Source organism: Anabas testudineus, chromosome 9 (genome assembly GCF_900324465.2).
Source record: "Anabas testudineus chromosome 9, fAnaTes1.2, whole genome shotgun sequence".
In the NCBI taxonomy this organism is placed as follows: domain Eukaryota; kingdom Metazoa; phylum Chordata; class Actinopteri; order Anabantiformes; family Anabantidae; genus Anabas; species Anabas testudineus.
The window spans coordinates 15,939,818-15,961,470 of record NC_046618.1 but is presented as its reverse complement, the minus strand read 5'-3'; the positions used below and the strand labels follow the sequence as shown (position 1 = coordinate 15,961,470).

The 21,653-nt window shown below is 40.7% G+C and overlaps 3 protein-coding genes across 4 annotated transcripts; all 3 read right to left on the bottom strand.

The window, feature by feature from the left end:
* Nucleotides 1–410: 410 nt before the first annotated feature.
* creb3l3l (cAMP responsive element binding protein 3-like 3 like) lies at nt 411–5,738 on the bottom strand. Its single transcript, XM_026344047.1, has 10 exons — nt 5,615–5,738; nt 4,212–4,328; nt 3,613–4,006; nt 3,337–3,446; nt 3,062–3,154; nt 2,796–2,902; nt 2,401–2,469; nt 2,213–2,297; nt 1,996–2,089; nt 411–1,851 (listed from the first exon to the last, which is right to left on the bottom strand). Exons 2-10 carry the CDS (start codon nt 4,326–4,328, stop codon nt 1,475–1,477), a joined length of 1,446 nt encoding a protein of 481 aa, XP_026199832.1. The 5' UTR covers nt 5,615–5,738; the 3' UTR covers nt 411–1,474.
* Nucleotides 5,739–6,215: 477 nt separating this feature from the next.
* On the bottom strand, nt 6,216–16,363 carry nim1k (NIM1 serine/threonine protein kinase). Its single transcript, XM_026343236.1, is given in 8 exon segments — nt 6,216–7,245; nt 7,247–7,660; nt 8,044–8,190; nt 8,355–8,476; nt 9,726–9,838; nt 10,027–10,378; nt 10,743–11,244; nt 15,387–16,363. Coding segments are annotated over 6 exon segments (1,452 nt in total). The 5' UTR covers nt 10,338–10,378; nt 10,743–11,244; nt 15,387–16,363; the 3' UTR covers nt 6,216–6,900.
* A 125-nt stretch (nt 16,364–16,488) lies between these two features.
* On the bottom strand, nt 16,489–21,603 carry znf131 (zinc finger protein 131). Of its 2 annotated transcripts, none has more exons than XM_026343233.1 (9): nt 21,481–21,603; nt 20,214–20,361; nt 20,016–20,117; nt 19,260–19,404; nt 19,015–19,123; nt 18,721–18,912; nt 18,223–18,598; nt 17,982–18,112; nt 16,489–17,503 (listed from the first exon to the last, which is right to left on the bottom strand). In XM_026343233.1, exons 2-9 carry the CDS (start codon nt 20,341–20,343, stop codon nt 16,979–16,981), a joined length of 1,710 nt encoding a protein of 569 aa, XP_026199018.1. In that variant the 5' UTR covers nt 20,344–20,361; nt 21,481–21,603; the 3' UTR covers nt 16,489–16,978. The 2 variants fall into 2 exon arrangements, with proteins under 2 accessions (XP_026199018.1, XP_026199019.1); XM_026343234.1 differs by lacking the exon at nt 21,481–21,603 and adding an exon at nt 21,248–21,384.
* Nucleotides 21,604–21,653: the final 50 nt, after the last annotated feature.

Below are 21,653 nucleotides of genomic sequence, written 5' to 3'. Positions count from 1 at the left end.
GTCATGTAATAACAGAATGAATATGTGAGCCTACAGAAATATCTCTTTGTTAGAAAAGTATATAGATGTTCATTACACTACCAATATAAAAACACGTGATATGCTGATTACATCACATACACGTTGTTTTGGGAAGCAACTATGATATGATATTCCTTCCTTATTCAATACCAGGGAAAACCCAGAGTCATTCTGATATATAAAAAGTTTATTATAGACGTCCAGACTTATACATAGAGAGGTCAAATGTACAGAATGGTTACAATCATTTAAGCATATTTACAATGCATTCTTGGACTGTGCCAAATGTCAGTGCATTTATTCAACATGATCAACATTTAAAACCTCACTGACTCTTGATTTTTAACAAAAAGCAGTTCTGGTGATAATTTCGATTCAATTCTTTCTTCTTTTTTTTTTACCAACAGTAACATAAGATATACACAAATATAACAAAAATGCCTCACTGGGAAACAGGTCATTACATTTTTGAGTATATTCTACTGCAACACCGTTTATAACGTAAATATATCAAACCCCTTATTGTGCGCACACAGGTGCTAGGATATATCAGACGTGTTTGTAAAGGTAAGAACTGTCCCATGAAGCCCTCACACAGACAGATAGGGGTCGACCAAATCCAACGTTATATATTTGCACTTTCTCTTGCTGTACTGTACAACATAAAAACAAAGCATTCCAAAATTAAAAAGGAGCATGGACACCCTTGTTACAAGGGAAGCACTACTTAACTTTACAAGTCTCCTACATGGCCAAATGTCCTGCAATGGCTTGTGTTATGGCGGTCGAAACAACCACTTTGATCAAGCTTTATGATAATCAAGCAGCCTATCTTCTACTATGCAATGGATGTTTGCACCTGTTCGCAGTGCAAATTGTTCAACAATTTGTTTTGACAATAATTTACTGTGGGAAAGTCGTTCATGAGCAGTGTGAGGTAACGCCTGCTGGCAGCAATTGGAAAGTCAACCAACGCGCTCCCTAGAATAAATAATATTGCTCTTGAAGTAATCTTCTGAGTCAATTAAAATTCCCGTTTGATGGTACAACAAATTGAAAAATTGTGGTCATCAGCAGCGATTTTTATAATAACGCGAGACCACTCAGTGCTATCTATGTAGCATGTTGCATCCAGCAACTTAAGCATGTGCATCATCACTGTAATGTCCTGTTTAGGTAGTTTACACTGCTGAAATATGGAAATCTCTCTCCAGTTCTTTTTGTCACCAAAGTGGAATGTAGACATGAGAACAAAGTGCAAAAAAAGTAACAGCAGTACACGAGAGGTCAGTTAGAGGGAAGAAGTAGCGACGAGACAAACAGACTGATCCCATATCTTGATAATTAACTGAATTTTCCCTTCCTCCATTTGTTAAGTTTAAGTGACCCTCTAATACCCAAAGTATTAGGGATATGGCTCCCTCTGCTGGTTCTTTTACTAAACATCGTCCTACTACATCTCGTCTGAACGGTGCTGCTGTAATATGACAGACGGAGGGTTCCGCTCTATCCAGTTATCCTTGGAGCCTGAGACCTCATACGCCACTGCAGCATCAATAGATCCTTCTTGTAAGGCCCCGACTCCTCCAGCCGGACCCGGCTTCATCTCAGCCGCCTGAGCAGAACTGGGGAAGTCTGACGAGGAGTTGCTGTTGACACCTGTTCCGGAGTCAGGTTGCTCCACCCTTTGGTAATCCGGAGTGTGGTTCTTCTGGCCGCCAGCGAATGTGGCTTCAATGTTTTCCACCTCTAATGGGGGCTGATATTCCTCAGGAGTGAATATGACTTCGGTGTTTTCTGTTGGCACTGAACGCAAGGTCCGCGAGATGACTGCAACAAAAAACAAAAAAATAGTTAATAAAGCTCAGACAACAAAACCACAGTGATTAGTAGAAGAAATAAGACATTATATAATGGTGACCCATGATAAGAAAGACTGAAACATAACCTTTTTTGTTCTTAAAGGTAACTTACTGGAGGAGGGAGTGTACAGTTCCTTCTGTTCTGTGTTTTTGCCAAATGGATTGACTGATGGGAAGATGATGAGACAGAAAGAGAGCAGGAACACCTGAAGAGGAAGTAAAGAGAAATACTGAAATACGATACCAAACCAAAAAAAAAAAAAAAGAACTCGACACTTCACACAAGAACCATAGTCAGAGGAGGAAGTTGATATGGTCCTAAAATTTACCATGACGCAGGTGCTGGTCGTGCTGGCTTTCATAGTCGACATTTTCACTATAGCTTGTAGTTTCTTCAGTTGCTCAATCAAAGAGCTGTAAAAACCATGACGGCACATTTAATGTTGATGTGGAATAAGGTTCAGAAACACTTACAGATATGTTATTACATTAAAATGAAAAAGAAAAACAGTCTTACACATTCTGCTTCTGAAGCATCTGGACTTTCTTCTGCAGTTCCAGGTTGTGTGCAGTACAGATGGCAACCCTGTGGCAGAAGATGATTTGACAATGAGCATATTTACATCAATAAACAACTGACCAGCCCTAAAAACTCAACCCCAAAAACAAAATGAAGATCGTGAAAATATAAGTTACCGCTAGCCCCACTAGTCACAGGGAACGATGCTGTTCGTCTTTTCTAGCTTGATGAAAACGGCTACAACTTGTGAACTAAACACTGTTGTCAAGCAAACGTGACTACACAGGGCAGTGTAGCGAGAGCTCTGTTAGCGTCTATTCTAGGAGCTGCTTAAGACATTTCTGTACCCATGTTGAACAAGTGAATCCAAAAAATGCACGGCCTCATCGTACCTGTTTTCCAGTCCATCAACATACACCTTCTTCTTCTTGCGGCTTTCCTGAGCAGACTGCTTGTTGCGTATCTTCCTCCTGATCCTTTTCAGTGTCCTCTCCTCTGCCTGTTATACAGAGAGGAGGAAGCTTTCACCACAGTGTTGACATGACAGATGATGACGTGTACATAAAAGCTTTGAGGAGTTGTGCCCCGGAAAAAACAAACAATTAATCAATTTTGAAAATTGATTCAGCAAAAAAAAAAAAAAAAAAAAAACAGTTACCTTTGTGAGGGGCATGCATGTGGGAATGCTGACTCCTTCTTTTGACAAAAGCCGCTTCTCCTCCTCAGTGAGCACAATTTCTTTAAACTGAAACTGAAAGAAAGAAAGAGAAGCATTTTTAAAATCGGACCACATTTGTGGCAGGCGTCATAAACCATCTAATTCATGTCAGACAATGCTGGAATATTAATAAAACTTTACTTTACTTAGTCTTTGCTAAACTTTTTGAAGTGGTCTCTTTAGGTACCTGCTTTAGTTAGCAGGAGGAAACTGACCTGGTCTGTTTTGTCAGATTGTGATAAATCCTCTGTTGAGTTCTCTATGGCCAAAGTGTAGGGCAGTTCGCTGGTGATGTCTTCCTCCATAGCTTCATCCACCAGGTCATCTATAACAAGAAACATATGTTTTTACATACATAACATAATAATCTTTCTGAACTTATCGGATGTATTAATCCATGATCAACATTGTTTGAAGGTAGAAGGTAAAATATCTATTTACAGTAGGTCTATGAATCCCACATTCTCAAAGAGTTCTTGGATTACACATACCCAGATCAATGAAGACATCTGTGTCTGGCTTCTCTGCCCTCACACTCTGCAAGAAATCTATGTCCCTTCCTCCGCTCTGAAGCAGAGAGTAGCTGTGATCTGTCTGGACTGTTAAAGCCTCCAGGCTCTCTGTGTGCAGCTCTCCAGGGGCCACCGCAGGGTCCGGGTGCTCCGGGCTAGGCTGAGAATAACTGGGACTGGGCACGATGTCGCTATCGCTGCTGTGGGGACTCTGGCATCCCAGAAGATTGTTGTTTCCAGCTCCAGTGCTGCTATCATCAGAAATGCCACTGTCACTGCCCAAAGGAGAATGGGAGGGACAGATAGTCCCTGTGTTGTCCTCTTCCTCTAACAAGCTGGACAGAAAGTCTTCAGTGTCCATGCCGGTCAGCATCTGGGGAACAAAAGACAGTTTAAGTCATGTCAGTCGTGAGGCTGCAATGCTCTCTGCTGTTTCATGATCAAGTAGTTATTTATGGTGTTTTAAGGTTGAAGAAAAAAAAAAACATAGCGGCAGCATTTGAGAGATCCTAAAACAAAGAGGAATCCCTAAGTGCTGTTCTCCAAAGTTTCTTTCATCGCTGTGAATTAAATCTTACATCTTGTTCAGACAGCCAGGATTCGATGAGCTCAGTAGATCCATCTTCTCCGTCCTGGAACAGCAGTCCTAACAGGTCTGTTCCATCCATCTCTGGGAGGTCCTCTGGGACTGACATCTGAAGCAATACAGCAGCATATATGGCATCATTTAAATTAAGGTTATTATTATGTGGCACTCGTATTCATCTAATATTAGTATGTGTTTAACAACTATGACTAGGAATGGGATTTGGAGTACTCTAATTTTGCGATAAGGCTTGAATGACTTTTGCAGCCCTCGAATAGCGCTGTTATGTTTGACACAATATCCACACAGCAAAACATTATTGTTGTATATTGTTGATTTTCTCTGTTTTATCATTTACAGAAATATCTTTTAGATTTTGCTCTATTGATTGGACAACACAAGCAATTTAAGAACCCCTGCTGGGCCCTAGAAAGCCATGTAAATGAAAAAATAACATGTAAATAATTTCAATATTAGTTGGCTGAAGTCCTAGAGGAAGAGAAACCTTCATAATGTATTCATTCGCAGTTAATAGCTGACCATAATGTACTTTGACTGCCTGTGGCTATCATAAGAATGCTTATCACACCTCACCTTACACCACAGCTATGACCAAATGTATCAAAGTCGAAGTACTGACTCAAACATTGTCACAGTATAATCTCTATTTTCAGTACTGCCTTGCTTTAGGGCCTGTGATGACTTTACTTTGAAATAAAGCGAGTTTCGAGTGACATATTAAAAATAATGGAGTGGATGTTTTTTCTCGACCTACACACAAAGGATGTTGGGGGATATGTATGTGAATGAATTTCAATATTATTATGATTATTATTATTACATGTGTTGGCCTCCCCATCAATTGGTTATAAACACATAACCGAAACTGCCATGTAAACAGATTTCTATTGCGTCATCTCCACGCTCCCCTTATGACCTCATCTCATACAGAGCCCCGCCCCCACTTGGCTTTGTCACAAGATGTGGTTACAGTACAGGATCATTTATCAAAACAAATAAGGGCTTTTACGTTTGGTACATACATTTATACATACGCGCTGCTGCATTTCTAGATGAAGAAAGAATATTTATACGGGCTTCATATTAAAACTGTGCAAATTCATTGTCTTGCAAAATAAAAGCACTGCCCTGCAATATTTCCATTTAACACACGGACAAAATGACCTACTTAGATTGAAAGCTGGTGCAGGGAAGGTGACTGAGAATATATTTTTACCGGCTCATGTGCTGGCAGAAATAAGGCATTGTCCAAGGCCAACATCCGCATTAAGCTCTTAATCCTGTCGTGATCTGTGTTTTAAGAGGGCGTGGCCCTTCAATCCAATACACACAAAAATATATTACAGCAAATGAGAATGACATCTCTTTTCTTACCGTTTTTGGTGTCAAGAGACGAAGATCCACTCGATCGGCCGGGTCCGGTTGTCTGTCGTCTCCCCACTCTGCGCTCCTTGTGTGCTGTCGTTCACCGTCTCCGCACTTCCTCCCGAAACCACCTTCCAACGAGGCAGAAATTGCGTCATCACGTAAAGGCGGAAATGAGTACGTGGACTTCCTGGGTGCTTCTGGGACTAGTAGTAGAGTAATGTACCCCGTATGGCACATGTGATTGTTGCGCAGTGCACATACACATGTATTATTATTATTATTATTTAGCAGTAGTATCAAACATAGTCATTCTGTATATTATGTAATAAGTCTCCACTTTGCAGCAAAAAAGAACTATTGTGTAAAGCAAAACAAAACACTGTTATGCAATAAGTATTTTCTTGCAAATTATTACAAACTGCATCATCACGCATTTCCCTTCTGTGTATCAGACATATCACCTACACAAATTCAAATGCATCATAAGTATTAAACATTATTTCATAAGATAGACTGGCGCATTTCAATTTTCGAATTATTTTAATCAACACATCACACAATATGGCATCAGAAGATTAAAAAAAAAAATTTAATTCATAATTCTCATACCACACGAGTCAGATTGAAAATTAAATTTTGCTACAGGAGGTTCTAATAAGACACTTTAACTGTGTGTTGGTATTTGTATCTTGTCTTTTGTTAGGCCCACGCAAAATGTAGAAGTCATTCAAGCTAACCAGTTTAACAGCAGCAGCGATTTGAATTCTTTATTTCACTATAAATAATGAAAATTAAAAAGAAACCAGTCTGTATAAATTCATTCATAAAGAAAAAAAAATATTTGAACATTAAATGCACCACATTTCATGGACTGACTGTATGTTTCACCAGTTTATTGCTTAAGTCTAATTTTGTGGATGTGTAATAAGGTTTATTGGTGTTATAGCACAAGTGATCATGGGATGGGTGTGTGAATATCTAGTCTGCATGGACAAAATGAAAATCATGCACTCAATTTAATCAATATGTTTAATAAATTATATTTCAACATTCCCAAATCTCATGAGGGTTACAGGCCCCTATTCCTGTCAAAAATGATAATAATGATTCACTGGTAGCAACATTCTCACAGAGACTAAAGTTTTACTTACTAGAAGAAAGATACTGAAGTAAGAAATCCCAGATTTCAGGAGCTGAGTGGAGCTACATACCACGACTGAAAAGCACAATCCATGCAATTGTATCCCAGACTATTAAGCCAATTAATTTCCAGAGCAAGGCAGAGCATGTTGTCACAGAATTACACAGAGTTTAGATGTGTGCCGTAAACTGCGGTAGACTTTTAGTCGTTCCTTTTTACTTGTTGTAGTTGGTCCAACGACCTTTGTGACCACAGGCAAGTTCTCAACAGCTCGTCTCTTGTGAGAACGGTGTAGCAGGATCCTATAGACCCCGGTGATGGAGCTCCTGCAGTCTTTCCCCTGGTTGTTTAGGATGTGTTCAGAGGTGATTCCTAGTGTCTCCAGAGCTGTCTTTACTTCCAACTCTTCCTCCCCAAGTTCAGATGAGTTAGTCTCTGCTAGATAGGATGGGTCTAGTTTAAAGGGCTCCATGGCACGCGGGAAGTCCACATGGTAGCAGCCACTCACAGCCCATCATCTGTTCCACTGTGCAGCGATCACACGGTAAGGGTTGGAGGATTCCCCTGATCAGCCTCTGGCATGGCTCTGGCACCCAGGAGGGCAGGATGTAAGCCCCCTCCAGGATGCATCGCTTCAGTTTGGCCACAGTGTCTGCCCTGAATGGCATGGTTCCTGTCACCATAAAGAACAGCATTACCCCCAGTGCCCAGACGTCGACATAGATGCCGACATAATGCTCATCCCGAAAGAGCTCAGGCGCAGCGTAAGGCGGAGAGCCGCAGAACGTGTTGAGTGTCTCGTCACGGCGGCTCAGCGTGCTAAAGCCAAAATCCCCCACCTTGACACAAGAGCTGCTGGTGTAAAACACATTTTCTGCCTTCAGGTCACGGTGGATGATGTTGTTTTCATGCTGTGGGAGAACAATGAAAAACCTAGTTACATAAGCATCACCTCTTTTGATATGAATTACCGGGGACGATCTCAAACATCACTTTATTTTGACAGCGCAATATAACTAAAACTATTGTAGTACTACTACTAATGATAATATACTGTACATAGGATAATATACATGGGAAGTCACTATTAACATTTTTATGTCTCAGAAACCTGATTGCCTCACAACTGCTTCAAGGTTTTGTCTGTGCATTTGGTATTTTAGTTTTGATAATAAAAACATTTAACAACACTTAATCTGAGTGACCTCAGTCATTTAAAATGATATTCTGTTTGGTTACATGTATACATAACTTTGAATTAATGTCTTTCTGAATAGAAACTGTACGTACTGACCATGTGTTTAACAGCAGAGAGGATCTGAGCAAAGACAATCTTGCCGTCGGTGTCAGAAAGTTTCCCTTCTGTTGTGATCTTGGTGTAGAGCTCCCCTCCCCCCGCATACTCCATCACCAAGTGTAACCGTGACAACGTCTCCACAACCTGAAGAAGAAAAAGACAGCACAAGTGAAAAGCATGTCACAATGCATTACTGAGAAGACTGGGTGTCAGCTGTGTGTCATGATCATTGACGAAGTATGTTGGGATCAGTTAAAGGTCATACTACAAATAAATCCATATGAGAACGTGCACTACATGATCCAGACCTCATAGAGGCGTATGATGTTCGGATGGTGTAGTTTCTCCATGCTAGAAATCTCTCTGGACAGCAGCCTCTGGGTCTTCTGATCCAGTTTGGTTTTATCTAGGATTTTAATGGCCACCTTGTCTGGTGATGCAAAGGGAGAAAAAACATTTCTGGGGAGAAGTATTAAAACACTTGCACAGATGGGCAAGACATTTTTAAAGATGTTTTCTTATAAATGATGCATTAGATGTGTAGACAGAGTATTGAAGGTGAATCCGGTTAAACTCAGAAAACACAGAAGTGTCAATGAGATGACAAAGCCTGACGCTCTCTTCTAGATAATCTGATGAAGGATTACTTGCCCCGAGAAACCAATTTTCTTGATTATGTTCTCCCAGGGGGTCAATTCTCACTTTAGGCCCTATCCATAATAAATTTGCTTTTGTAAATGAAGGGAAATATTCAGTACTGCAGTGAGCAGTAACGATGAAGTATAACGGGAACACAGGGCGCTGAATTAACTGCAGTGTCCTGGAATCAAATTTATCTCATCGTCTTTAAAAAATGAGGAAAGCTCTCATTTGAAAATGTGTATAGCTTACAAGTGCAAGAGATCAAAATCCTTTGCATATATCAAATTTAAACAACCGATATCTTGGCTGCGTACTTTCAATGATTAATAGTGATAACTAAAATAGACCTCAGGTAACTGAATACAGAAAAGTTCTTAAGTGGCAAAATGGTGTTGAGATATCTAATTGTGCTTCACTATGCATTATTCACACTGGGATAAGACTTCCTCTGAGCGGTGACATTTTTTTCAATAGGATCATTTAAAATGCACCACAGCTCTTATTGTTTTTGAAGGACTAAATGGTACCAGTTACATGCGCACGCAAACACACACATCCTCCTCTCTCTTTAGCATTTGATGAGGCGTGCAGCAATTTTAGTCGTCGCTAAGGAAACTGGAGATCTCTAATCAATCCATCTGTTCAAGGGCAGCAGACAAAGTGTCTCTTTGTGGCTGAATCAGCCCCCTGGCCAAGCACATATTGCCTTGTTAGTGAATTGCTACATAAAGAGACACTTAGTGTTAGTTAGTTAGTGTTGCAGGCCATCGATGGAAACAGCTCATCAGCCAAATTATCACTTAGCTCTAATATAAATCCAGAGCAGAGAGCACATGGGAGCTTACCTAGGGTTTTTACATTTAAAGATGGATGTTTCTAGGCTCTTACCTGTGCTTATTCAGTAAAAATACCTCGGCGTCTATCAGTAGAAGTCAGTCAGTCATGTCAACATGAGCATCTATGTGTAGCTTAATGTTTCCATTTGCCATTGTGTAAATGTCCTCAGTACAATTCATTGATAACATGCAGTGTCTTACCTTTGGTGAGGGCATGAATTCCCAACTTAACATGGGAGAAATTTCCACAGCCAATCTCCCCTCGAATTTTGTAAAAGCCGATTCTTCTGCCCACTGTTAGCTCACGGACCACCCTGTGACCAGATTGCATAACACTAAATATTCTGTATGATATACCAGCGTGAAGCCTATAATGAAAACCTTTAACCACCTGGGAAGTCAAAGAGGAACGCAGCAATACAACTAATCCTTATTCTAAAGTAATACATGGCAATAAAGGACATATTAGAAAATGGAATCTACTTCATCGTTTGACCCCTACCTGTCATCCTGGCACATGTCCAGGTTCAGCCTTTCCAGAGGGGTGAGGCGGCGGACACAGGCTCCCTCATCATCTGTGTTGATGTCTGAGCTGTCCTGGCGGCTCCAGCGGTTGTACCTTTGGCCACCAGTAACACCAACTGTGCCTCCAATAGATCCTCTGTTGGAGTCTCCATTAGACTCACTGGTGTCTGGCCCAGAAACGGAGCTGTTCCCAGCAGTTCCTGCTGCCCCTGATCCCCTTGAGTCTGCTGTCCCAGCCCCAGATGCATCCCCTTCTGGGCTGCTCTCAGAGGGACAGACAGCAGTCATCCTGAATGGGATGCCCAGGGTGGAGTGAGCTTAGCTCATGGCTGGGAGTGACGCACAATAAGATAAATAGATTTATTGTTAATTCTTACTAGATTTTTGAGACACTTTATTTCTATGCATCTTGTGAAAACTACTGTCTGCTCCTCCACTGAATGACTGATGTTCCTACTATTATGAGAGAGTTTTTAAAACCTCAACTTTTAACAGCTTATTTTATTGCATAGCAAGTCCATTCTCCTTTCTCGACATATCAGTACATTTGCATGTTTTTTTAACAAATAGTTGTCTATTATGAGTTAAATGAATGCCCTACAATTTCTGTTTGCATAATATAATTAACAACATAATTTACCACCAAATATAGCAGCTAAATCAAATTTGTATTAGACAGAAGCCTTGACTTACCTTCACATTTATGAGTCCATGAGAGGAAAAATCCTTTGTGTCCTTGTCCAACTCTCATAGCTATTTAGTCAACTGAGTCTCTAAACAAATTGTTTTCTTGTATTTCAATTTAACAAGGTAGAAACCCCGGGCTGTGGACCCAAGCGCATGTTGAATCCTAGATTTCTTAAATCTTCTTCAGCTGCAACCTGTCCCCATTAAACATAAGGGGCAGCCTGTCACTTTAAAACAGCTGTGACATTTTCTACGATTTCCAGAAGTTAAAGCCTGAGATTTTGCTGGAAACCAGATAGACCATGTGTGATCAGATTCATGCTCGCTGTTGTCTCCGCCTGAAGAGGTCTGCCGCGCTTTAATAGGCTCTTTTGAGACTCCGTGGTATAAATAGGCCACAGGTTGAGGAGGAGGGAAGAGGAGCTGGACGGGGGTGGGCAGGATGGAGGAAAGAGGTCGAACAGATGATAGTGTCAGGGTTTAGCCATGGGATGTTTAGTAAAACAACCTGGAAGAAAGCACATAAGAAGACACTAAATTAAACAACCTTTAAGTTACTTTTGATGTTCAGGTAGCACTAGTTTAGAACTTCTTTTTAGGATTTTTACCTGTTATAGTTGTATTATAAGTATTATAAGTATTATTTGTATTTTGGACCATATTATTATCATTTTTTTCAGGATTCTGTCTAAAACCGTGGTATACCTGGTTTTGCCAACATGTGAGTGAGTTTTCATGCACATGTCAACAGAGTGCCTGCTTGAATGTCCATTAACTCGTATTCTAATCCTTACTTTACTTAGAATTGGGATCCTCCTCCAAGGGCAATGCAGACTAATGTTTCCATGTGAGCCAAAGTAAACAAAACAGAGATCACTATAACACCAAGAACTTTCTTTTTTTTTCTTCTAATACAGAGTACAGGTGATGATTGGCACACTTTAAATTGTGTGTGATGCGTTTGGGTGTATACGTTAAGTGTAATTAGGTGCTAGGTGCATGTCACTCTGAGAACAAAGCTCTAACAATGTCCCATGAGAGGAAAAAAGAAAAGGTGAATCTGAGCTGGAAGTGACACACAAAAACATTGCTAATAATGTTTTAATGTTTATCTGGGTTATTCCTGGGATCTCACAAAACCAGATTGGTCTGAAGTAGTTCCACATTCAACCCGGCACCTGAATGGTGTTGAAAAATTCCTTAGTAATTTTAGATAGTAACACCACACTGATTGTATTGCCTGTGTAGCCAAAACCTGAAAGAGCTCATTCCTCTGTGATATGAAGCCCCATTGTTGCTCTATTGTTGTCCAGTGGCAGGAAATAGTACTCAACTCAAAAGTAGAGTTGAAAGCTAGCCTCATCCCTAATGTGATGTGATATCCTTCAATGTAATGTGAATACAATTGCGTTATTTTCTCTGATGGAGAGGTTAAATTAGGTAACGTGTATGTGTGTGCATAAGGCAGAAATAGAAATGGTTAACTTAGCATAACATACTGGTTTGGTAGATTGGTAGAGGTTCTCTCATTCATCCCCATGTTAAAATGAATGAATCTATGGTAAAGCTTTGTTGGGAAATCAAAGCAGTCCTCTTTTGTAAGGTCTACAGCCTCCCAGCCTTTAAACACCTTCCTGCCATTGCGCCATGAATATCATTGCATTGCAAACATTGATCTCAGGCAGCCTAAAAGGACTTTCTAAGAGAGGAGAGGCCTCCACTTTACAGCACAAAGCAACAAGGCCTGAATACCAGCCTTTTATGTGTGCAAATAAAAAGAACAACCATGCATGATATAAATGCAATAAATAATGAGAGGAGAGAACAAGTGTCATGGGACTAAATCACCATCAGGAAATTGTATTTTCATTTGCAGATTGATATATTTTATAATATAGTCACTACATAGTAAAATGGCTGATCAGAGACTCACTGTCCTGTAATTGTTGTCCTGGTTTTAACCAAAATATAATCGAAGCTTCATCCAGTAAATATGCTGTATTCCTAAAAGTATTTTAACACAATTTTCAATATCTAACTGGTTCCACTGATGATTACTTCCAATGCAGTATCTCCTCAGAGGGGCGATAGATGAGTCTAGTTGCTCACATTGCTTTGTGCTTTGTTGCCATTGGACAACAGATCTAAATGGTTGCTCGGTAATAGAAACGGACTGAGCTTGGTTTGTCTTTTTTCAGGCTCAGGACTAGGCATCGACTGTCAATAAGCGTCACGCAGAGAGCACAAAGTGATCTGTTTACAGAGACATGCGGCACTGAGCATGGAAGTACTCGTGTTGCTTATGTACGTGAAGCCATTATACAACTTGAGGTGCAACTGAATAACATTTCCCAAAAGCAAAACACCTGAGAGATTTCTACTGAGTACTGTACTCTACTGCTCCACTTAGAAAGCACTGCAGACAGCTACAGTACAGTATGCTACGCCAAGTATGGGTCCTCACTCACAACACTGTCAATCATTTCTGCGTGGAGATCCCAAAAGCGATGGTACTAAGATCACATCAATTCCCTCGATCCAGCCTGTGTTTGCATCTCATTCTCAGTTTTTTTTACTGCCGTTATTTATCCAGGCATAAAACCAACGCACACACATTCACACCCGCACATTCCTCAGACAGGCACATGCACAAGCACAGTAACGTAAATACTTTACACACACAAACACACACGTGCGTGTGCACAAAGGCAGCAAGCTCTCGCTGCACAAAGCTCCCCAGTGTGCTAATTGAGAGGCGCGTCTGGCAAAAATAAAGAGCTCAACAGAAAAAAAGAGCAGCAACAATGAAGACTGAGGGCCTTGGGAGCAGAAATCCAGGCCTCTCTGGGGGAAATATTTCACATTTCCAAAAAACAAAAAGAGAAGAGAAAGGGAGGCACGAAAAATCACACTGACCTCTAAATCCCTTTCCCCGGATACACATAAACAGAAAGTGCCAACCAAAGCTCGAGACCTCTAAAACTAAAGCACTTAGAAATAACTACATATAATACTTGGCTGACAAATACATACGTAGAACATTAATACTCCACAACTAATGGTGTACATTTTGTTTTACATGTATGTTTTTATGTAGCATAAATCCATCATATTATTTTGCATTATTATAACTGAATGTGCAGAGTGTTTCCCACTAAGCTGGGCAATACAGAGCACAGTGACACAGAGCTGTAGATGTCTCTGAGGCCTTAACTAAGTTACCATGACACTGGATGCAGGGAGCGCAATAACATAATAATGCAGTAGACGGTGTAAAGCCAGCATCTGGTGGTTCAAATCTAGATCTATGTGGTCATTTATTTTTTTCCTACTTTAGAGCCGTTTGAGTTTGCATGTTATTCAGTGTTGGCACTTCAAAGAGGTCAGCATCAAAGAAAAATAACACATGAAGCACCACGTTTCATGTGCTCTGACTGATTAACCATCAAAAGAATGAAAATCAACAACAAATTTCATGCGGGAGGAAATGAACAGCTTAGAAAAGGACGGTTTTTGAATCCGAAATCTATATTCAACTCTGCTGCGAGATGATGAGGATGATTGAGGCAGATTTGATTGGATGAGATGACCTTTGTAATGCAAGTTAACCGAGGCTTCATTTTAGTATCACACAGCTTCCAGTTGTTTGCTATTTAAAGTAGGCTGTAAAACACAACCTATGATTAAAGACACAGTGTTAGAGTTACGTAGCTGGAGAAGACATGTTACAGTGTAAAAGGGGACATGTAAATCTGAATGCTGAATCATTCTGATCTCCTCCTCTATCTTTGCTTTCAGTAAACACAAAAAGAATAAAATGCAAATAAACCAGTCAGTGATTATAACTGCAGTAAATACACCTCTTGCTTCAGGCTATTCATTTCCTTTCCATAGCCACGGGCACATTTTAAATAATTTAACAAAGCTTTTCTCTGACATGCACACAATCTTTACCCATATAAATCCCAAATCAAAAATAAGTTTGTGTTGATCAGCCACTGTGCTGAAGATAAAAGCAAACTATTCTATAGCTACAAAAGCTTTCACTACATCAGTTTCATGGGACACGAGGTTAAGGTTGATACAGTATAAAAGCCACAGTAAAAGAGATTCATCAGAGCCAAAGTTGTTCTAGTACACTGGGCTTTTCCGTGCGTCACGTGTGTGCGTAAGTGCCAGGTGATGCGCTGTGATCCTTTTCCAGAAGTGATGCATTGATTTTAACGACTGCGATCGTTGCAAAACACAACTACTGTACAAACAGACCGAGAGATTACAGGCAAGGAATTAGGAGACGTGTTCTCATATCATTTCTATAAACTGTGAAGTCACACGCTACAAGCTCATCCGCAAAGATTAATACAGGAGGTACAGTACAGCCGGGCAGCCAGACGGGATTTGCCCTGTGACTGCGGTGTGTTAGAAATTAGAAACAGGCTACAATTTGCGGATTTATCCAAGTTTTCCAGAGAGAAAACTAAGTAAGTCTTCAAGTGCATCAGCTCAGTGATGTATAAACCGTGTTCACTGACTGTCAACAGTTCCCACCTCCTCGCAGAAGGCCATTCCCTATGAGCTACTCTTCTCTTTCTATCATCAACCTGTCAGCGCAAATACATCATACATGCTGAATTTAGGAAGCAGTCTTACCTGGAGGAAAATCCTCATGCGTCTGTGGCGACGAGCTTTGCTGACTTGGCTGTAAAATCCTCTCCTCCGGTGTCCGGTGACATTGAGCGCATCGGCTCTGCTGCAGCTGCTCCCCGGTACAGTCTGTCGCGAAGGAAACCCGCTCGACTGGCAGGTGACGGGACCAATCAGCGGCCGCACAGGGGCTCCACGGAGCATCGCTCGTCCAATGAGAGGCGCGGATTACGGCTACTACTGCGGGATCAGTGTAGTTCAGTACCACAGGAGCTGTCCGGTGCAGGGTGCAGACGGGGGGTGCAGACGGGGGGTGCAGGCGGGGGGGACCAGGTAATCTAACCTGTGTTCGTCACGCACCGTGCACAGCAGAGGTTCAACGTGGGGTCAGAGGACCAGAGTGGGGTCTGTGAGTTTAAACAGGTGGCCTGTGCAAGACAGGATACAATATTACAGTTAAGCAAACAAAATATCTGTATATATTTGCTATGGCCGTTGGTATAATTGAGATGTTATACTAATACTAGTGAGTATGACTGCTGTCTTTTCAAATCACAATTTTTTTGTTGCATAAAGTCAAGTCAAACTGGACTAATCCATATCCTACAGCCCTGAGTTGTTAACAACATACACCTTAGAGATTTTAATCCAAAGATCCTTCATCAAGCAGTAGACCTGATGGGTACAATGAACTACTATTACATCTACATTTTAGTGCAAATGTTAACACACCAATTTACTAAGACGCACATTAGTTTTTTTTTCCCCACTTGGGGGCAGTGTGTGTACACAATTTCTGATATACAATCTGAAACCTGGGTTAAAAGGACAAACTTTCCAGCAAACAGTTGTGTATTTATGCATCCAGCAGCTATAAAGCATTTTTTTGTAATTATAAGTTGTGTTTCTGGAAAACTAAAGACAATATTTACTTTCCCAGCAGAAAGATATGCAGCCTGAACACCAAAGCAACGTGCTGAAAGCCACTTTCAGTAAAGCTAAACTGTTTCAGAATGTAGAAACTAAACATCTACAGGTAACTTGATTTCCATATCCAAAATCCACTGTGTGAAGTTTAAGATTTAAGATTTCAGCAGATGCAAGCCCATTCTGGAAAACAAATTTTATTCCACATCTGGGACTTTCCTACAAAAACACCAAACATCAATATGAAAATAAGAAGCAGAAATATAGCATTAGCACTGAGGAGCATCAGCACCGTACGGCAGCGGTTGTCGTTTGAGCTGCTCCATTTCATTCACGGTCAAATTGTCTTGGCAACTGACCTGAATTACAAGAACAAAACTAAATTTGATGTAAAATAGAGACAAAAAGAAAAAGGATGTAAATGCATGGATAAAGCACTGAAAACATTATGGGATATGATGGCACACAGCTTTAAAATAAATACAACACTATGAGCAGAGAATGATAAATCTTTGTCCATAAGTCACAGACTTTCTTTCAATGGGATGGCAAACAGCAGGACATACAAAGGTGACTGTACGGTCAATAAGATGTCAGCTCTGGAAAATGCAGCCATTCAGGACTGAGAGTGTGTCCTGCAGGTCGTTTGAGTCAGTACTTGTTCCACAGTCTCATACAACCACTGATTGTTCGGCTTCCTCAATGTTCACCATCTCCCCCTCCATCTCAACTTCCACTTGAGAGTTCACCACTTGCTGCCCATCAACTTCAGTTGTGGTCACATGCACAACCTGAATCTGCACTCCAGCCTGCTTTAATCTCTCCACGTCCTCCTCACACATCTCTGCCACCCCCCCATCCTCCATCACAACTGTTGCCGTCTCCTCCATTTCCATCACATCTACAGGCTCCACTGTGACGTGCTCGACCTGAATTCCATCATCCAACAGGACCGTTTCACCACCTTCTATGCTCTGTGTTGCTATGGTGAGGGCGGCGGTGGCGGCTGAGTCAGTAATGATGAGTTCTTCGGTTGACTTGTCCTCGATGGAGTGGATGTCTTCCAGGTGGGTCTTAAGTTCTTTGTGGTGGGTGAACCACATGTCACACATTGTGCAGTGGTTGGGCTTGTCTCCTGTGTGGCTCACAAGATGGTCTTTGAACTGATCCCAGCTGTTGAAAACACTGCTGCAGACCTGAAAGAACATGTGGAGGAGAAAACAGTGGTTTAGGGCCATCGAGGGGAAAAAAAGAGTAGAGAGTAACCAAGGAGGCAAACTGACAAAACATACCAGATTTACTGGGAGACACACACACACACATATACATATATATATATATATATATATGTGTGTGTGTGTGTGTGTGTGTGTGTTCATGTACTAATGTAGATGAGGCAAAGAAAGGAATTCTAACGCAACCAGCGCCATCAATTATTTAGCTTGAAGAATTGCTTCAACAATTAATCAGTCATGAAAACAGTTGCCGATTGGTTTTCCTTCTACTGAATTATTAATTCTTCTCACTTTCACATTGTGCTTTGGATATACAATCATAAAGCAAAGTATTAACAGATAGTTGGAAAGAATGTCTGAAAACTGTTTGTTTTTTTTAAACTATAGACACTGCACCGGTAGGGGGTGATTGATGTCCTTGATTTTGGACAAACTGTACCTGGCATTCATAGAGTTTCTTGCGTCCCTTCTTGGCCCCGGCCCCATTCTGACAGGCTGCCATATGGCACTTTAGTGTGCTGTTCCTTGCAAATCGCTCATGGCAGTCTGGACACTCATAAGGTTTTTCACCTAAACATAGACACAATAAAAGACACCATATTAATACGTGTAACAACACATCTACATGACATGTATTCAACTGTGTAATTTTTACAGAACATTTTTTTTTCCATTCTCACCAGTGTGCTTCCGCAGGTGCTCTTTAAAGTGGCCAAAGTGGTCAAAGTTTTTTTTACAGTATTCACAAACATGCACTTTCTTTTGGGGTTTGTTATTTCGAGACAGCTCCTCTGCTTCAAAATGAAATGTGCTGATGTGCTGCTTCAAGGCGCCCTCCCGTGTATAGGCTTTCCCACAATGGTTGCATACATGCGGCTTGTCCAGTGAGCCCAGGTGTGTTTTCAAGTGCTGTTTGAGGTGGTAGTATAACTTAAAGCTGCGGTCACACTTGGAGCAGCGAAACATGTTGTCCACTTGAGAAATTTGGACCTCTACAACCTCGACATTCTCCAGCACCTTAGAGGCAGTTACAGTTTCCTCCTGATACACAAGTTCCTGATAAACACAAACACAGGATTAACATACTTTTGGGTTAATACGGTCAGTTCTACCACAATTATATTCACAATTTACCAATAAATAAACTCTGCTTTTAACATAAAAGAAAAACACTATACCTCTTCTATTCCTCCTTTCTTGATCACCTGTAATGTAGGTTCCCCTTGCTGATATTTGCTAGTTATATCAGCAAGAAGAGCCAAAGCAGAGTCATCTGACGCTGTCTGAGCATTTTTTGCTGCGTCAACCACCTCCTCCAGTCCTGACTCCTCCACCTCAATAGCACCTTCGCCTATCACCTCAATCTCCACCTGGAGAACATGGAAATATTCAGTCCTGACTTCATACATTAGATATTTTTAATAATAATTTAATAACAAAATCATTAATATCAACATAATCAATTCACTGACCTGTTCTCCTTCCACTGAGGGTAAGGTTTCTGTAATAACATTAGACGTCTCAGCAATCTTCCTCTTTTTACCTTTGTTCTTTGCCGTCATTGACGGTTTCTCATTTATTCTACAAGAGAACATGAACTATTGTTTAGTGTTAACAATGTAGAAGTCATCAGTTTTCAAAATCACCAATATAGTATAGACCAAATTTAGCATTTTCAGTAGTGATAGGTAACAGGTTAACTGTAGGTAAGTCTCACTTATTATTGAGTGCCTTGATGGCTTCCTGCATTTGGAGGTATTCAGCAGCCTTCCACACGTCATTTGCCTCCTCTTCACCAGCTAAAGATAATGTGGCTGTGTATGTGAACTCCATCAGCTGGCGAAAGGCTGTGTTGCTTACTCCTGGTGAAATATTACAGAGCAGTGGTGCAAGTGATGAGAAAAATCTGTTTTACTTAATCTAGTAATGAGGACAGGGAAAGTCTTGACTGGATATATAATACAAATTGTTAAACATAAAAACACATGTTTGTAACCTGGGAATAACTAGTAAACTGAAAAGGTTTGGTAACACATTTACAAACTATAGACTTACAATCGTTTATCACAAATAATACTTCTGGCACTAATGTCACTTTGGTTTTACAACATATATAACATAATATTTCCACAACTTTCCTACTAATGTCAGTGAGTTATGCTATTGCTTTATTCGGTTTCATTGTTAAAAGCTGGGGATGCAATGATTCTACTAGAAATAGCAACGGTAACATTAATAGAATGAGGCTAAAGAAACTCTACAGCTGTAGTATCAGTTATAATAGTTAATGGTTCTGGATAATTGCATGTCGACAGTATCTACAGGGATAACACAATTGATCCAGAAAGGACTTTTCTTAATGAAAATTTAAAAAAAATTCTTCCAAATGACAGATTTTGTTCTCTTTATGTTTCTGCTAAGAAGGCATCTAACCGTTTTTTTTCCCCCAGAATTTAAGTGAAACTCAGATTACCTTCTATCTCCACAAGAGGCTCCTGAGTAAAATCCTGGAAGAACTTGTGAAAAAACTGACTGCAGGCTGCCAGCACCGCTTTATGGGCTCTGAACTGGTGTCCTGCAAGAGACCAGAAACACACATAAATGTCTGGGTTTTTATTTCACAACCTCACTAAGACATTATAAAGCTGATCTGTAATGCAAGCCTGCTTACCATCCACAATCAAAGTAATGTCTGTGAACTGGTCCAGCTGTCGCTGTTCATTAAGTTTGTCCATCATGACTTTGTAATGTGCTGGGTACTCACTGCCTCCATCCATCTCCACCTCCGCCTCAGCCGCCATTATTCACCTGATCCTTCTCTGCAGAAGAGACAAAAAAAAAGGAAAGTCTTGATATTATTGAAGAGGTGCCCACTTGGACCTCTCACAGTGCCAAGCATGCTTCAGTGTGATAATAACCTGAACTCCTGCTTAGAGTTAGATGTGCTGTGCAATGCATTATTAGAAACAATTGTTTTGAGAATAGCTCACTATAATAAAATAACGTTGGGAATCTTTTAATTCATAGTCGATATAATCATAAGCTTGCACGTCCAACAACCTCATTAGGCCTCTCACTGTCCAATATGTCAGAAAGTTGAACAACTACTGCACCTTGAAGCCTAAATCGTGCTTCCTACTCTTTCTGGTTCCAGATTTTGGGGAAACAACTATTAACAATTTAAACCCGATTATAAAATAAAAACAGACTGCATGTTATTAAACAGTGAATTAGCAAATACAGACGAAACATTAGACTCCTCTGAAATATCTAATCCCCACTAATTAATTGAATGCGCCGCAAAAGTAATGCAACAGTGTCAAATAGACTTGTGCGAAGAGAACCACACAGCATTTAAATTAATGCATTTACGTTTTAATCACTGCGTTTAAGATTAATATTGACCAGAATGAGGAAGTCAACAATGAAGGCCTATGATCAAAACCACGTTATCCCTAAACCCGGTTAGCGTTAACTATGCTTTAAAACCCCCCGAAATAGATTCTACAATAATCACAACCCGTTAACTCTTAGAAGAGAAGCGCTCTGTGGCAGAAGACAGGAAAACGACTCAACCAATGACCCGACACATGGAGCATGTTTAGCTAACAGCTTTGCTAATCTAGCTCGATGTTAGCTTAACTAGCAAACACACAAAACTACCCCCGCAGCAAAAACAACGTAATTTCCCAAAGCCAAACTTACCGGGACTGCATATACATGTGTAACCGTCATAAAATTGGAACCATAAGCAAATAAACATGCCGCAACCCCAGAGAGGTGCAGGTAAAGGGCCTCTTAGCACGCTCGCCATTTCGCGTTTGACAATCAACATTACGTCATCAAACCGCGCATTAAAATACACTTTTCCCAGACGGCTTTTCCAATTACAAACGCCCCGGGTCAAACTACGCGTCAAAACGCATCGCTACACATACCTCGAGTTTGGTTACGCTGTTCCTGAAAGTTGTTTTGCGATAATATTTCCCTCGGCGGATGTACTGCTGTTCTAGTCTCGTTGCTCCAAAAAGGGCGGTCGTTCTAGCCCTGGGCCTCGGATTCCCAGAAGCCTTTGCAAATCAGAGACGCCAAGGTGCGTTGCTTAGTGACA